At 39.4% G+C, this 18,714-nt stretch overlaps 1 protein-coding gene across 2 annotated transcripts in view; it reads left to right on the forward strand.

Annotated features, from left to right (window-relative positions):
- Positions 1-18,714, forward strand: part of TDRD7 (tudor domain containing 7) — a 56,704-nt gene that overhangs the window by 25,994 nt on the left and 11,996 nt on the right. For both annotated transcript variants that reach the window (XM_008141879.3, XM_028145978.2), the window contains 6 exons: positions 1,235-1,821; positions 5,480-5,666; positions 8,983-9,094; positions 11,524-11,726; positions 13,073-13,207; positions 14,910-14,996. In XM_008141879.3, the coding sequence (XP_008140101.2) occupies positions 1,235-1,821; positions 5,480-5,666; positions 8,983-9,094; positions 11,524-11,726; positions 13,073-13,207; positions 14,910-14,996 (1,311 nt within the window). The remainder of the gene's footprint in view (positions 1-1,234; positions 1,822-5,479; positions 5,667-8,982; positions 9,095-11,523; positions 11,727-13,072; positions 13,208-14,909; positions 14,997-18,714) is intronic.

Here is an 18,714-nt window from a genome sequence, read left to right on the forward strand (position 1 = left end):
ATACTTATATTAATATTCTTCCTCCTCATGTATTATCCAGAATATATATTCAGACTAAAAGGAATCTTCTATCTTAATATTAAATTAGCTATATTTTCGACTTATTAAATCTCTTTGGTAGCAAGACAATACCTTCTTTACATATACACATCTATGTTCTCTCTTCCTCAGCATTTTACTTAAAAAATGAAGTAAATATTCTTTACTATCAAGCTACTCACCCCGCATAGTTTCATATTCTATTCTTCTTAGGGAAGAGAGGACCTCTTACAAGCTTGTATTACTGCCTTTGTGTCTGGAACACTCTCCTAAGGGCTTCAGTCGCAGCTAAGGAATAGCTGAACGGGATCTGACAAAAAAGGAACATTTTATATATACTGAATTTCATATAATTTTCACATCATGAAATTTTCACATCAATCAATTCTTCTGATATTTTTCAACCATTTAATATATAAAATTTATTCTTAGCTCATGGGTTTTGCAAAAACAAGGGATGAGCTGCATTGGGTTGGGGTCAGTAATTTTTGGTCTAGCAGTAAAAGGCTGTACACCAGTTTTTCTTTTTGTTCTCTCATTATAGAGATGCCATCATGCAGGAATGTTATGCAGCTAGAATTAGAGGTCGGATGACATACAAATGCAGGCATTTTTAACTCATGTTTATTGGAGGGGTAACACTTCAGCTAACCTTGGATTGTGGTGCTTGTGGAAACAGTAGCTTACCTCTGGAGCGTCTTTTTCTAAATGATGGAAAGCTGAATGTTTCCTCAGGCTATTGCAGGAAGAGGAGAGACAGTACTTGTCTTTTATCTAAATATTTCCTAGCTTGCTTCCCTGTGGCTTATTTCTGACAGTTCTGACACCTCTTCACAGCTTCGTCCCACCTTGCATTCAGTCAATTTTGTAAACTGTTGCTTTGGATTTGGCAGAGAGAACTGAATGAGATATGCAGCATACAGGGCAGAACCACTCATGGTTTCCCAGGGTTATTGGAGGCCAGATACCTCCCAGGGAAATCCATGCTATTTAATTTCTGAAATGCGTCTCATGGTGTTATTTGCAGGTAAAGGCAATGCATTAAAGTCTTCGTAGTTGAGTCAAATGTACACATTTGTGTTCTCTTGATTCATTTTAAAACAGTGTTGCTCTTAAATTTGAAATGAATTACTGTGTTTTCAGATTGTTTATAGTCTTTGAATTATCTGTCATTTGCTTTCTTTAAAAATTTCAGGTGGAAAAACCTTACAGTGGTGGTCAAGACTTGCTTCTTTACCCAGCTAAGAGAAAGCAGCTTTTGAGAAGTGAACCGGACTCTGAAAAAGTGCCTCCATCTCCACTACCTGCTCCAAAACAAGTATCACCACTAAAAGGGTGTCCCACAGTCATGCCAGGAGACTTTAAAGAGAAAGTCGCAAAGCTGCTGGTGAAATACTCAAGTGGTCTTTGGGCCAGTGCACTTCCAAAAGCTTTTGAGGACACGTACAAAGTAAAATTCCCTGAGGATGCCTTAAAAAATCTTGCCTTGCTTTCTGATGTATGCACCATAGACTACATTTCTGGAAATCGCAAGAAGGCCATTCTCTATGCTAAACTTCCACTGTCCGCTGACAAAACCCTGAAGGATTCAGGGCACGCATACGGCGATTATGCTTTCAAGTCCATGATTGAACAAGAATATTTGCAGATAGAAAAGAATGTTGTCGAAAGTGCCGATGCCATTTTGGAGAATATAACGGTTCCTCCGTTAGTCATTCCAACGGAGGCATCCCCATCGGTATTGGTGGTTGAACTGAGCAACACAAATGAAGTGGTTATCAGGCAAGTCTTATTTTCTAAATTTTTAGGATCCTTGTGTACTGTTGTTACTTGCTTATTTTTCATGTGGGTGATGGGATTTGAGGAACAATAATATAGTCTAAGTTCTATAGAGGTATAATAAAGTATAATATATTCTTTATATCTTTCACATTTCTCTCAACTACCAGAACTTTTTTGTTTGTATCTCTTAGGAGACATAATTTTTATTTCTTCTACATTATGGTTATATAAGTACATTTGTCTTGCCCACTAGATGGTGAGCAACTTGAATTCAAAGGACTTAAAAATTAATATCTATTTATTGTCATTCCCCCTGCTTAAAGCAAATGATGCATAACTATCTCTGTCTAGCACAATTCCATAGCTAGACAGAGATGCTTGGCCTCAAACATGGTAAAAAAAAATTTAAGATCTACATATATTCTAATATGTGTCAGTTTTATAAACTGTTGCTTTGGATTTGGCAGAGAGAACTGAATGAGATATGCAGCATACAGAGCAGAACCACTCATGGTTTCCTAGGGTTATTGGAGGCCAGATACCTCCCAGGGAAATTCATGCTATTTAATTTCTGAAATGCGTCTCGTGGTGTTATTTGCAGGTAAAGGCAGTGCATTAAAGTCTTTGTAGTTGAGTCAAATGTACACATTTGTGTTCTCCTGATTCATTTTAAAACAGTGTTTCTCTTAAATTTGAAATGAATTACTGTGTTCATTTTGAACATTCTAAAATGTTCAAAATGTACAACTATTCTTGAGATAAAGGATTACTAACGGTTTTAAAAATTGAAATGATAACATAGTATGAACTTGAAAAAAATTCTACGTTGAAAGCATAATGGTAACTATGTCAAAAGTGATACCTAGTCCAGAGAAAAAGCAAGTCGCCCACCGGGTAGTTAATAGTAGTTCATCTGGGGCTCTGTGGCATTTCCTAAAAGTCCAAATAGCTAAGCACCACCTCCTAGTATAAAACATCAGATTAGACCTTGGATCCAAAGATGCTCTGATTTTTGAGGCTTTTGATATCATTGCCTGGGAGGGAGGATTCATTACCTGAGTGGCTAATGATAGCTGGAGGTACAAAAAACAGTCCAGCTCCAGGCACTTGACATGGAGTTTTGGAGAAAATATAGAATACATAAAAAATATTGAAAGACTATAATTTGTGGTTTCTGACTCAGGATAAAGAATGGGAACTGGGCCTTGGCCCGTGTGCTCAGTGGTTAACGTGTTGGCCTATGCACTGAAGGGTTGCAGGTTCGCTTCCCAGCCCCCAGTAGGGATGCATGCGGAGGCAACTAGTCAATGTGTCTCTCTCACATTGATGTTTCTCTCTCTCATTCACCTCCTCCTCTCTCTCCCATTCTTGCCCTGAAAAAGCAATGGAAAAAAAAAAAATATATCCTCAGGTGAGAATTAACAACAACAACAAAAAGAATGGGAACTGGTATAGCTGGATCTCTGGAGGTATCAGCCTTAGGCTGGATCAATCATGTGATTTCTGATGTTCTTGGGGTTGGCAGGAATCTGGGTCAGTTCTAGGACTTCTGTAGGGAGGTTGCAGTTTATTCCAGGATGACTTGGCCGGAGGCCTCAGTTTATGTAGATCCTTTTGTGGCTGTGGCTAGACAAAGCAGAAGGCTGAAGCAGAACAGAACCTAGGCTTCTTCAACAAAATTGTCCTATGGTTTGGGCTGTTACTCCTCCAGAGAATCATAGCTGAGCTGGGAAGGCCCAAAGAAAGGACACAAAAAACAAATCCTTCAATGAAAGAATAGATAGAAAAAATTAAAGCTCTTCTAGTTAAATAAACTAAGTCTGAATGGATAATGACATGAAAATCAAGTATCTTGGGATGCTCCAACTAGAAGAATGTACAGAGACTTTAGAGAAGTCCTGTTTTATGCAGGGGTAGTAAATGTATAAAGTTTTTATTCTAAGATGTGGAATAGCCTGAAGAAATAAGTAAGTAGCCAAGAGTTATGGGTCCCATTTGGTTCACTAATAAATTAAGGTAAAGGAAAGATTTGAGAAACACATGACTAGCTTTTACTATTTGACGTTATTAAAAAAATCTAGATCTGCCTGTTCGGCAGTATCCTTTGGTATGTGTTACAGTAGTCATTGGTGCCATAGTCAGAGGCCAAGCACACAGCACTAGATTGGATCAATCATGTGATTTCTGATGTTCTTACCAAAGGATTGGCATGAATCTGGATCAATTCTAGGACTTCTGTTGGGAGGTTCCAGTCTATTCCAGGATGACTCGACCTAGGGTCCTCAGGTTATTTAGATCCCCTTTTCCAGTGTAAACTTGAATCCTAGAGTTAGCACTGCACATTTCAGCAGATGGGTAATGTCTGCCATGGGGTTGACTCATTGGCATCCCCCACTGTCCTGAAGACAGCAGATCCCAGATGGGCCGAGACCTGTTATACACCCACACCTTCATTCAGACAAGGCAGTAAGCTCTGGAAGTTAGACCTGTGACTCTTGAAAGGTCCGGAGAGGTGCTATAGTAGAACTCCCAGGTCAAGTATGGGATGTTGTCTCCGGTCTCAAAAATTAACTTTGTACTTATGGCATACCTAAATTGTCCTCCATACATTCTTTGCCCAATTGCTCAGGTAATTTGGGGACTATGTAAGATCTCATTCCTGCCACTAACCACTATCATACCAACTGTAACATTATCCGCCTACTCCACTAACCATCCTTTTCCACTGGTTGCTGCAGAATCTGCCTGCAGATCATACACTGCTTCTCACTACCTTCCTCCTCCACGGTAGGAGCCTGTGCGAGGTGGACAACTAAGCCCGAGGGCTCTGTTCAGGCCTCTCTCTGCCAGGGAGCTCCCAGGGCTGGAGCAGCGCTGCAGGGAGGCCCTGTGAGACTCCAGTCCCAGGAAATGAACACTTGGAAATAGTATGTTTGGTAATATGAACTGGGACAAGGTGACTACAGTTGTCAGCAGCAGAAAATTGTAGAAGGAGATAGGAACATCTCCTGAACACATACTTCTCAGGAAGCACACAATGTCAGAGGCATTTTGCTATAGCATGTTACCCCTTCTAAGGGTATTAGAACTCAACATTTTGTTGTAATGTGTTCAGTAAGGTGGGGAGGGGTTGTCACGTGGTTGTGTTTAAAGCTTTGTTTTTCTGTAGTAAAATTTCACTGGTTTTTAGAGCTTGGGCCTTGTTTAGACCCAGCCTTAGTTAAGGCAAAACTATCAACTAGATTCTCTTCCAGTAATCTGCAAAGCTCTCCAGCAGCCTTACTCAAAATCTCTGTCCATTCTTGCTGTCTGGCCTCCATTGGAGTCGCAATATTCCATGTCTTCCTCTCTTCCCTTCCCTGGAATCTTTTCTCAGCCTATCGTCCTGAAGATGCCCCAACTACTGGATGTGCTCGAGCATTTTTTGCTCTGTTGTGTGGTATATTGGACCTTGTTCTTTTATGCATGAGTGCCACAAAATTACATCTTCCTTTGTTAGATATAATTGTTTGCTAAATACATGTTCTTCTCCCTATTGACGTAAGCAAGTCTGAGACTGGAACCAAAGATGGAGGCAGAAAAACAGTAATATGAATGAATTATTATAGATTGCCTCCTCCTGTGTTGCTTCATTTGTGTTCCCCTCTAACTAATCCAGGTATGTGGGCAAAGACTACTCTGCTGCTCAGGAATTAATGGAAGATGAAATGAAGGAGTATTACAGTAAGACCCCGAGGATCACACCGGTCCAGACTGTGCATGTTGGGCAGTTGCTGGCCGTCCATGCCGAGGAGGACGCTTGGTTACGGGCCCAGATCACCTCGACAGAAGGGAACAGAATCAAGGCAAGCACTTGTTTACTTTGCCGTAGCATTCTGAAGACAAGCACATGAGTTTTCAACTAAAAATGCTGCTTCCGATACTGTACCCTAAGGACACAATAAATAAACTGTTTTATTTTCTCCAGAGGTTGAAAAGATAATCTATAAAAGATTTTCACTGTCAGCTTTTAAGCCAGTGGTAGTTATATTATCTCAAAGTTTTAGTGAAAACAACCACAAAAATTCTCCTCGTGGAAGTGTCTGTAACCTATGATGTAATCAGGAAGAGCCCTTTATTCTCATTGCCCGGGAAAAAGAATAAATACTGATCATAGCTCTGTGGGCATCTGGTCAAGGTCAGTACTTTAAAGTGAGGGAAACAATACAGGTCAGAGGAGATGACACCCTTCCTGTCCCCTCTTCTGCAATCAGCTGAGGATCCCAAATAGGACTTGGACATGCTCTGAGGCCTGCCTTCTCATTCGTCTTGGAAAGGTCCGAGGGCCTTTCACCAGTCTCTCCCCTCAGCAGGCTCTATGACTCCAAGACTTGGCGTAGCCCTGGTGGTCAGCCTTTCCCCATTGCCTCCTCTTTCCCTCAATGCAGAGACCGAAAACTGGAACTCTCTGGCCCTGAAAACACTGTTTTGTCTCGATTTTACAAGCACAGAGATACACTTCTGTTTCTATGGTCTCTGTCCCATAATATAAAACCTAAAACTAATGTAATATTGTATGCTAACTGCAATGAACAAATAAATAAAAACTGTTCCTTGTGCTAGTGTCAGCCCCTGGCAAATAATCTCCTTTGTGTCCCTAAGTGCAGATAGCTACTTTCTGAATTCGAGCTTCACTCCATCAGGTACTCTCCCCTGAAAGCCTGCCTTCAAATACAGGGTCAGGAGGTCAGAAAGGGAGGCTGTCTGTTTCCTACCCAGTTTGTTCAATAGGAGATACCCTGACCACCCAGCCACTGTTTGCCATTCACAGAGAAATTTAGGAAATGCTTTAACCAAATCTACCGAGATAAAACTTTAAGCGATTTGATGACCTAACTTTCAAAATTTGAAAATTGGCTAGCAGTTTCTAGTTTCTTAAAAGTTAAATCTTTTCCATATGGACCTTAAGTATTTACACAGGAGGAAACATAGGTCCACAAAAAGGCTTGTACACGCGTTTGTAGCAGCTTTATTATTAACAGTATTAATCTGGAAACAACCCAAATGTTCACCAACAGGTGAATATATAAATACATTGTAGTTTATCCATATAATGGCATACTATTCAACAATAAAAAGGCATAAACTGCTGAATAATTGTATATTAGTGAAGTTGAGGATGGGGAAAGTTCATTTGTATAGTAGAACTTGCATCAGTGGTTGTCTGGGGCAGGAGGTGGAGAGGGTTAATTGCAAAGGAGAAAGAATTTGGAGCGGCAGATGATCTGTTATCTTGATTGTGTGGTATCTACATTTGTCAAAACCCATCAAACTACACTCTAAATGTGCATTTTTAATTCAGTGTGAATTATGCTTGAATGAAAATATAAGCAGGCTCCACGACTGGTGAGTATTAGAAACGGGAACATGAGGTTGGTGCCAGTTTGCCTGACCAAGACATCTCGGGAGTCTGCTGCTGATTGCTCAGGTGGTGCTGTGAGATCTTTGGCCACTTGATGGTGCTAGAGAACCAGGAATGACTGGGGCCTGGTAGCAGGATTCTGAGCCTGTATGTGCTGATCCAGAGCATTAAAGAGAGAAATACTACAGTGTGGAGAGTCAAGCTGGGCAACCCAAGGGCAAATGTTTCATAGTCGTCAGCTGCCATACAAATATATGATATCGTGATTTAGAAAATAAAGAAAAAGAAAACAAGCTCTAAACCTGACAGAAAACTTTTGAAGATTTTAGAACAGTTATTCTTCAGTCTGTTGGTGCTAGGAATATATTCTAAATTTCCCAGGAATCACAATCACATATTATATCCTACTGTCAGGTCATGTTAATCTCCACTGTGGGTCTGGGAAGAGCAGAATCCAAGTGGTAGGTGGTGGTAGCTATTAAAGGAAACAAAGCTGCCTGAATCCTGAGGCCTGTGGGAGGAAGAACAGGTGCTAAGTTCAGACTGGAGACGTGGACCTGTCTGCTGAAATGGCAGGCTGCCTGCAGTAGGGCCCCTGCCGAGATCTAGGCCGAGGGAGCAGTGAGTCGATATGGACTCTGAGAGACGGTCCTCTCCAATAGGCCATGTATAGGCTCCACCGATCCAGTGCTCAGGTGGTCAGGGAACAGCCTGCGTGGTCTCTAGCCTTATCTTCCTTAGATTCTCTGCTTGAAAGAAGTTTTGTTTTGTGTGTTTGGTACCGTAATCTAGGAACTAAGAAACCGTAAACATTAATTTGCTGCAGGAAGTAAAACTATTACTTAGTCTTTCTGTGCCCTGGGTTTTGCTTTATTTTGTTTTTGTAATAACAAGCATCTGCTTTAACTAGAGGAGCAGTGCCCCAGTCTCCCTCAGATTCTTATTTATCATTCTAAACCACAGCTTAATGTTTTCTCTCCAAAATAGGGCTTTGCTTTTAGAGTCATTTTCAACGGAAGGTTCTGCTAATACTTTAAAAATACTATCCAGACTCTTAATGATCTGCTCTAATGGTGAGGAAGTGTCGTGCAGATTTCTGCAAACACAGAGCTCTGTCCAGCAGATTTGGGGCCTTTTGCTAAGCTAGATGAAGGCCTAACCCAGCTTTATACCCGGAAAACAACAAAACAAGCAAGTGTTTGTTTTTACGTGTAGAATTCAGTGTCACCCAGCCATGGCATCGTTGTTGTCATCGACAGAAAGCATCTCAGTCCCTGGAAGCATAATAGCCGAGAGCAGCCATCCCGAATGCTGCTTTGGGGATTTAGAATCTGATAAATACCATCAGAGTGACTCCTTCTCAAGGAACAAGTAGTGCTGCCTACGGATACAAATCCTTGGTGGAAGGATATAAAGCAAGAAGGAATAAGCATTATGATATTAATGAAAGGTGGGGCAGCCGTGGCTGGCAGACCCAGATGGGTATGCTGCCGAGAAGTGGCAACAACAGAGCATCAGAGCTCAGCGGGCTTCCGTTTTCTCCCCGTTGGAAAGTGCAGTAAAGGAGTGCGGCCTGGAAGTCGGGAGCCCTGGCTTCCCTGGTCGCAGCCCCAGCCTTTCTCTTCCAGGCTAAGCCAGGGCACCTCTCCTGGCATTTCCCAGGCAGTAAAACAGAACCAATTAAGTACATCAAGTGATTTTTTAAGAAGTGAGGATAAAGAATTTTACTTGAATCTAAACATTGTTTTTGTTATCATTAGGTATGCTATGTTGACTATGGATTTAGTGAAAATGTTGAAAAGAGCAAAGCATACAAATTGAACCCAAAGTTCTGTTCCCTCTCATTCCAAGCTACAAAGTGTAAGCTAGCAGGTAAGAGGAACTTTTTTGAAAGCTCTTTCCATTTTGATTACTATTGTACTTTGTGGTTAAATCCTAAAATGTGCTAAGTATCCCAAGGTGTTATAATGTGTTATTTTTTGAAATGTATAAATAAAGTCATGTCTAATATCATCTTTATAAGATGTGATCATTATAAAAATATGTTTTTATTATATTTTTGTTATATAGAACATACATATTTTATTTTATTTTATTATAAATATGTTTGTTGGCCATCTTAAAGGGTTGTTGTTGTTTTTAATCTAAATTTCCCACTAACAACTGCTGGAGGCCCTGCATCATGGAATTTGATCAGTTTAAATCATGTTGTTCAAACTGTTTTGAAGTGACTCCCAGCTTCATTCCTAGCAAGATGGACTCTGTGGATGCTGCTTACTACCAAGTAACACACCTTCGTGCGCCCAGGCATGAGTTTGGCTATAGGTCATGTGCAGTCTCTGGCAGTCACTGTTCTTTCCTTTCCTCCTCAAGGAAGCATAGAGGAATGCACGTGTAAGAGAGTGACATTGTAGGGATAACCTGGAAGTATATGGAGGATACAGTGGCCATGTTAGTGGTGAAGAAAGACATTGAAATATGTATGCATCATGCCAAAAGAGTCTGAGCTAAATTCAGAAAGTGATCAAAATTCTTTCATGAGAATTAGCCCTGTGAAGAAATCCCTCCTTCCCAGGAAGAGTAAATCTTTGTGTCAGAGGAGCTGGGTTTGGCTCTATCTGTGGGATAAATCTCAAGTTATTTTAAAAGCCTGTTACAAACCTGTGGGAGTTAATTTTGAAAAGAACGTGTCAGCATAGGACAAGATTGAGGATGCTGAAATGAAGAGCAATTGATAAGAACAATAAAGTCATATATCTGGAGAACAGAATAAGAATGAGAGAAATGTTGCTCTGAGGGAGCCTGTGAGCTTTTGCTTATGGACCTAAAGGGGATAAATATAAAAGTAGACATTATAGTACCATTGGGGAGGTGAGAGCTAGTTTTAATTAGTTTAATAAGTTAACTTAAAGTTTTCATATATATGATACATGAAATTACAATTTTCAAAAAATTTAAAGAGTAATTAGACTAGAACAAAATTCCTCTATATCTGTATTATGATAAAACAATATTGAATATTTCTACAATAAGTCAGAAAGTTCTTTGGTATCTTTAGGGTCATCATGGTATACTTAAAAGAAAGAAGAAAGAAAGAAAGATGGAAGGAAGAAAGGAATGAAGGAAGGGTGGTTGTCTAAATTGCCAATAAATGCATGTTCACGTTATAAGGAAGAAATAATTGTGTATATTTAATTAGAAAATGAAAAAAGTCAAGGATATACTTTTAGAAAGAACATTACAAATACATGATGGGCAGACATGATTGATAGCATTTTTAATGTATTAGATTTTTAAAAAATATATGTTTGTATATAAGGTGAAGGTTACTTCTTCTAAGGTAGAAATTCTGATTCATGCCCAATTTTTCTTCTTGTTTTAAATTGCCTGTCTTAGTGTGAGCATTCAAAAGGCATTCACATTATAATATACTAGAGGCCTGGTGCATGAAAATCGTGCACTGGGGGGAGGGGGTGTCCCTCAGCCCAGCCTGCACCCCCTCCAATCTGGGATCCCTCTCACAATCCAGGACTGCTGGCTCCTAACCACTCACCTGCCTGCCTGCCTGATCACCCCCTAATCGCTCCCCTGCTGGCCCGGTCAACATCTAACTGCTCCCCTGCCAGCCCGATCACCCCCAACTGCCCTCCCCTGCTGGCCTGGTTGCCCCCAACTGCCCTCCCCTGCTGGCCCAGTTGCCCCCAACTGTCCTCCCCTGCCAGTCTGATGGCCCCCAACTGCCCTTTGCTTCCAGCCTGGTCGCCCCCAACTGCCCTCCCCTGCTGGCCTATTTGCCCCCAACTGCCCTCCCCTGCCAGCCATCTTGTGGCTGCCACCTTGTGACGACATGGGGCGGCCATCTTGAAATGACGTGAGGGCGCGAGGGCCACCTAGGCTTTTATTAGTATAGATATTTTAAAACCTAAAGGTGGTTATTTAAATGAGATTGTAAAACACAGCTTCCCCATAAAATTTAAGAATTTCGTAGTAGAGTCATAACTGTAGTAAGTATCCAAAACAAACACAATCCAACTCGGCAGGCATGGCTCAGTGGTTGAGCCTTGACCTATGAACCAGGAGGTCATGGTTCAATTCCCAGTCAGAGCACATGCCTGGGTTGCAGTGTGGGGCATGCAGGAGGCAGCTGATCAATGATACTCTCTTGTCATTGATGTTTCTTTCTCTTGCTCCCTTTCCCTTCCTCTCTGAAATAAATAAATAAATAAAACCCACAATCCATCTATCCATCTTAAAATGATTCTTCTAATTAAGTAGAAATTAAAATATTCACTGTTTTTCAGGGTTGGAAGCTCTCAGTGATGATCCTGGTTTAGTGAAGGTGGTTGAATCTTTAACTTGTGGGAAGATCTTTGCAGTGGAAATTCTTGAAAAAACTGATATTCCACTTGTTATTCTGTACGATACCTCAGGAGAAGATGATATCAATATCAATGCCACCTGCTTAAAGGCAATATGTGACAAGTCACTCGAGGTTCACCTTCAGGTACCACTGTGACCACTACTGTCATCTGTTACACATATCACAGGAAAGGAAGTTATCAGAAAAGGATGTTGTAAATATTAAACTAACGCTAGATACAGACAGATTACATACGTATTGAGAAAAAGGGGCAGAGGGGCTGGAAGTGAGGAACATGCCAAAACCGTAATGGTAATTATTAGGAATTGGATCTTTGTTTTATTTTCCAGTTTCTATAATAAGTATGAAACTATTTTGCAAAGATAATAGGGGAGGATATTACAAAAGACAAGAAAATTAAATCAGTGAAGATGTTTATTAAAGTACTAGAGGCCCGATGCATGAAATTCGTGCAAGAGTAGGCCTTCCTTCCCCTGGCTGCCAGCACCGGCTTCCCTCGTAGAAGGTCGTCCGGTCTAATTAGTATATTATGCTTTTATTATTATAGATAAGCTTTAACATCTTAAAAATGTAAAGAACATGGATATCCACAAAGAATAAAACCTTTCAATAAATTGTAAAACAAAAATAAATAAATTATAAAACAGCCACTTGTAAAAAAATAGGATGAGATGTTAAAAATGATCATTTTAAAGGCTTCATGGCAATGTTGGGAAAATATTTGTTTTAATGAGTAGAACAACAGTGAATTATTTTTATATTATGATTTGACTAAAGATGGCTAAATTAAACCTCTACTGTGATTAAACATTTTTTAAATTATAAAATTCTTGTGGCCTGTGGACACAGATTAGAAAGTAGGTGGTAAAGGGATTGATTTGGTGAGAGTTTTTTATTTCCATTTCTGTAATATTGCAAAAATATGTTTTATATAATAATTCTTTTTTTAAATTAATGGAGAGAAAATGAACTAAAGTGAAGGATATTCTCAGCTTTTCAGACAATGGAAAGTGTTAATAAGTTAATGTATGCAAAAAGCCTATTTTGTGCCTGATACAGATGATATCAGATATTCCTTTTGGAAAGAGAGGTACCTAAACTAGTTTTTACATTTAAGTTATGGATTTTATTCTATCCTATTTATCCTCCAACTTAGAAGATTTTTACATATGTGTTTATTGATTTCAGAAAGGAAGGCAGAGGGAGGAAGAGATAGAAACATCAATGATGAGAGAATCATTGATCCGCTGCCTCCTGAATGCCTTCTACTGGGGATTGAACCTGCAACCTGGGCACGTGCCCTTGACTGGAATCGAACCCGGGACCCTTCAGTCCACAGGCCAATGCTCTATCCACTGAGCCAAACCAGCTGGCGCGAACTTAGAAGATTTTTAGATAGACACCCCTTAGGTAGGGAGGAACTATGCTCTATTCTCAAGCCTCCTTGGCATGTCCTTTGTTCGTTCCAGGTTGATGCCATGTACACAAATGTCAGAGTGACTAATATTTGCTCTGATGGCACACTCTACTGCCAGGTGCCTTGTAAGGGGCTGAACAAGCTCAATGACCTTCTGCATAAGATAGAGGATTACTTCCATTGTAAGGTATGTCAGAGCATCATCTACCTCTAAAGTTAGTCCTGAAATTGCAAATAAGAGTGGCCTCTACATTTATATACATATGAGTAACTTTTGAATAGTTTGAGGTAGAATAGTGGGTGATAGCCACAGACTGCTAATGTAAAACAAAACAAAGCAAAACCCTCTCCCCCACACACTGATTTCTCCATTGTAAAATGAGGGTAAAACTGTGTACACATAGGATTGTCAGGAGAACAAGTTGCAAGCCTGCTTAATGAGCACAGAGCCTGGCTAATTACGTAAGTGCTCGGCAACTGGGAGATTTGTTACTTACAACGTGCAGGTGATGATCCTACAGTGCCTGCCTATCTGCCAGAGACAGCTGGCTCCTCTGCCTTGGGCAATGGTGAAACCATGGAATTTAGGAGAATAAAACCTCTGGCATCACCCCCCACCCCCCCGCCCCACAAGCTCTTTATGGTCTCTGAGAACCTACCACCTCAGTAAATGTGGTTCTGCAGTTTAAATTTATTAGTGAGCTCCTTACCCTGTAAAGCTAGTATTCTTTTCTGAATCGGGATAGGAAGAGGTTTTGATTTAAGGTTCTAAAGTGATTTCTTTAGCTCCATTAGGACATTATAATCACAATCCAGAATATGCTGTGATTTCTGAGTGACTAAACCCTAATGCCACTTCCACCCTGTCCCCCTCGCCCCTGGAAGTGACCCCTGGCCTCTAACGTTCAAAGCACACTAAGGCCTCGTGGCACTTACGCAGTACTGAATTTTAGCTGTTTGGGTAGGGGTTTGTCGTAGAGTGTAGGCTTCTTGAGGGCAGAGACTGAGCTTTACTGGTAAGTGCCAACTTCATTTAGGTGCTGTAGTACCTAATCTAGTATTTTACATAGAATGGTATTTCCAAAGTTTTTACTGAATCAGGTTAAGCCTGTATTCAGACTATAGCCTAGAATTAAGGCATTAAACCTATAGTTTTGCCTCTTTCTGTGTTAGAGATGTTTTAGATAGATCTCAAGGTCAATACTTAGGATTGATTTGCTAGTCTATCTTGGAGAAATCTGATATATCCAGAGAGGCTGATGCCAGCGCTCATTTGCATGCATGTGCTTACAACCTATGGTGGTGACAAGCACTCTCGATAGTCCCTGGTGTTCTTGTAACCCAAGTGGAGGCATGACCTGTGGGGAAGAGTAAGATACTGTGGCAGGTCCCCAGCTTCAAGGGTGGAGCAGAGGAGGATGAAGAGACCTAAAGCTATGATGTGTTGGCTTTCATGGGCACTAATGTCCATATTTTAAAATCCCGTCTTTGAATCTAACTGTTAAGTGATGAATAAAGAGACCTTATTGACAGCTCGCCCAGCCTCCTCACTGTTCATCCAAGCTGTTCTTCTCTTTATGGAGTTCAGCTTCCCTCTTCATGTTTAACTGATGGCGCCAGAGCCTGTATGAATCACACTGACCTCCCTACTGGCCTTTGTAGACATTTTAACAGGCTGATTTATGAGCCATGTGCAGGGAAGGAGCATAGATTGCTGCCATCAACAAGTGTAGAGAAGCGAGGCAGAAGTTCTGTGACCCTGGGCTTGCATTCTCAGATCAGATCGTGTGTGGGTGAAGCGGTCGGCCTGGGCCGCACGATGTTTCCCTAATGGTGCAGCAGACGCTCTTTGCTGAGAGTAATAAAGTGTCATGCATTCTGTTTTGCAGCACATGACCTCAGAGTACTTCGTTTCCTTACCCTTCTGTGGGAAGATCTGCCTCTTCCATTGCAAAGGAAAATGGTTGCGAGTAGAGGTAAAAATTCGTCACTTGACTTTTTTTTAACTTGCGAAATATTTCAAACATACAAACAAGTTTTTTAAAAAATGGAAAAAGCAGTTTGAGAAATAAAATATGACCAACATGGCCGATGCTCCCTGTCTTCAACCCCTTTCTTCTACTCCCACCCCTGAATTTGCTGTTTCTCATTCCTATTCATTTCGTTTTACTTTTGCTATGTTTGTATCTATATACATACACTTTTACTATCTAGATACTTTCATATACGGGTAGTAGAAATATAGAAAAGAATATAAGTATAAATATTTATAATAAGGAATAAATGAATATGGTATAACTAGATGAAATATATATTTTTAAAATATATATAAATAGTAAAACGTATTGGTTCTTCTGAGACATGCATTTCTTTCTTTGTGAGATTCATCCATGTCCATGTGTGCAGCTCTGGTTCATTTGTTTTCATTGCTGTGTGAAGTAACCATGTGTGAATATGCCACCGTTATTCCATTCTCCTGATGATGGATATTTAGGTTGTTTCTAATTTTTTGTTATGAACAATGTCACCACAGACCTTCCTGTGCATATCCCCAGGGCACATATGTAGGGAACGGAGTTCTGGGTATAAGAAACACCTATCTTCAGCTTCACTAGATTATTGCCTACTTGCTCTCCACAGCCGCCCTTCCATTGAAGCTGTGGCCCTTGAGAGTTCCAGCTTCTTGGGGGAGTCTCAAACCCTCTCTCCCTCCTGCCCAGAATGGCTTTGGCTTCAGTGTTCACACACTCCTCTATTTCCAGTCCCTAATGATTGTCTTATTTTCTTATGAGCTCAGTTATGAATTTGAAAGGTTTGTTATATTTTATCATGTATTTCTGTATGTTTTTCAAAGATGATTTTTTGTTTTTTTGTGGTTACTGTTTATTTCCTTTCTTTGTGTCTTTTTAAAAATATAGCTAGTTTTCCCAATTGTTAAAATTGAAAATTTGGGCTTTATTTTCTTTTCTTTGTTACAGAGGTTCTTAATCTAGGTGTGAAGACATCTACTTTCAGGGTTCTTGCAAAGTGTGTGTGTGTGTGTGTGTGTGTGTGTGTGTGTGTGTGTGTGTGTTATGTATTTTGGGGGGTAATATCCATAATTTTCATAAGATTCTCAAAGAAACTAACCCTAAGAAGGTAAGAACCATTGCTCTATTGATTTTTAATACTGTGTAAGCAACATATTGAAAATAAATTATACTGATTTTCCCTTTATTTCAATAAAACTTGGTCATGTCTACTTTAACGAACGCAGCGATTTTGAAGTAATTCTTGTCATTAATGTGAATGTGTGTCAGAAGGCAGGGGTTATAGAACAAGAGTTTTGTGCTTAGCTATAAACTTCAAAAACATGACTCATTATAAAGAACATGGCATTATCAAATTTTAAAGTTTGTGATGTTTAGTGTATAATATATAAATGCGCAAATACTAATTTCTTTAACTTTTATTTTGAAATAATTTTAGACTTTTAAAGAATTGCAGAAATAGTTCCTATATGCCTCTTACTGACTGTCTCCAAATGTTATCATCTTGCATATAGCCAATATCAAAACCAGGAAATTAACATCGACACAATATTGTTAACTACACTTCAGAACTTACTGACGTTTCCCAGATTGTCCCTCAAATGTCCTTTGTCTGGTCCAGGATTCCAAGTTGTATTTAGTTGTCATGTCCTCTCAGTTTTCTCCAACCTGGCAGTTGCTCTGTCTTTATTGTTTGTGACCTTTTAAAGGGCAGCAAAATTTTGTCGAGTATCTCTCCACTTCAGTTTCTTCAGACTATGCCTATTTGACAAAAATAACTTTTCAGCATATGCTCAAATCTTTAGAATAATATCTAGTACTATTTTTATTACTATCAAATTGTGTATGGAATATCTTTGAGATAGCAAAAGTGTTCATTCTTTTAGTGATGCACATAGAAAGTTAAGGAAGGAAAGTGGATTAGTGAAAAGCAGATCATGTGTTTAAATGTTATATTTGCTCTTGACATATCAATTTCAGTACCTATGCATTTTAAACTTATTCTATCCATCCAGTCAGCTTTATTTCGTGGCCATCCATCTCCCTGCCATCACTCTTCCTCTAAACACATCCTGAGTGGTCTGCATTCACTTTCTACAGAATAATATGTTCTAATTTTTATAAATCAGTTTTTGTAAAAGCATGGATAAAATACTAAGAGGATAATTATAATCTAATAAATATATATGTATATATTATTCAAATATAGGGTATATGTGAATGCCAATTCTAAGCACTTTCTCCTCCTGAAAGCTTGCTCTAACATCTGCTTCCTGTCTGGGTCAGGTGCCCATCCTCTATGTTGTCATAGTTCCTAACTTTATTATTGCCCTTACTAAATTACTTTGTGATTATATATTTGTATCATCTCTTATGAGACTAGGAACTCTTTAAGATGTGAAAGTATATCTCTGTGGCCCAATTATGCCTGGATATAATAAGTATTTAATATATACCATGCCTACTAATATAAATACTCAGTGTATATGTGGGTTTTTTTTTGTTTTTATTTTTATATTTTATTGATTTTTTACAGAGAGGAAGAGAGAGGGATAGAGAGTTAGAAACATCGATGAGAGAGAAACATCGATCAGCTGCCTCTTGCACACCCCCTACTGGGGATGTGCCCGCAACCAAGGTACATGCCCTTAACCGGAATCGAACCTGGGACCCTTGAGTCCGCAGGCCGACGCTCTATCCACTGAGCCAACCCGGTTTCAGCCAGTGTATATGTTTGAAAAAATAAATACATTTTAAAATGTTGCCTCATTGTGCTGTTTGTGTTTATCATATCTTAAGAGATTTAAAAATTGTATTAATTAAGTATTCTCTGGGGCAGTGGAACAGGCTTTTCTTCTGGTAAATCTGACTTCCATGCCAAGACTGGTTCAGTTATTCATGGCAGTCACTATGTTGAAGGCACCACCATTCCTATGGTGGCAATTAGTGCAATTGTAGGCATGAAGTTCCTGCCCAGATGACCATCCACCTGGGGCTATATTTGGCTGGTGTAACTATGTTCAATGATGCCAAATGTCACAATGGCTTATTAAGGGAAATTATGGGCATTTAAAGATGCACCCAGTATCTTACATTGTGAGGTTGCCATTTGATCACAAATCAAATGTTGCCTTCATTTAATGTGTAATTTTCCCATTTTCGAATTATTAATTTGGACTTATTTTACCTCTCTATGATTTTCTGAGTTTCAAATTTTTAGCTAGGACAAATGAAGATAATTACAATTGGGTTTTCTGACAAAGCTACAAAATACCATTTAGGATTCAAAAATATATAGCATTTATTTGCTATAAGTAAAAATCTGTCTCTGAGTTATTTCTATTCTTTATTTCCTCATTGCTAAAACACAATAGTTTTTTTCTCATATTTTAATATTGTGGAGAGAAGATTGCATCCTATAATCAGCAATACATAATAATGTGTCAGATTGTTGTATAGTCAATAGTGTCCTAGAATTGAAAATATAGTAAATATTACTGTGTTTATTAATTTTACTGATTATTACTAGTTTAGTGATTGGTACTGATGAAATAAATTAACAACTAGATGTTGAAATCAATTCTACTCTAAAAGAATACCTATAAATACATTTTAAAATAAGAGATAATTTAGTAACGGAAGTCTGTGTTGCTTTTACATGCAA

Source organism: Eptesicus fuscus, chromosome 15 (assembly GCF_027574615.1).
Source record: "Eptesicus fuscus isolate TK198812 chromosome 15, DD_ASM_mEF_20220401, whole genome shotgun sequence".
In the NCBI taxonomy this organism is placed as follows: Eukaryota; Metazoa; Chordata; class Mammalia; order Chiroptera; family Vespertilionidae; genus Eptesicus; species Eptesicus fuscus.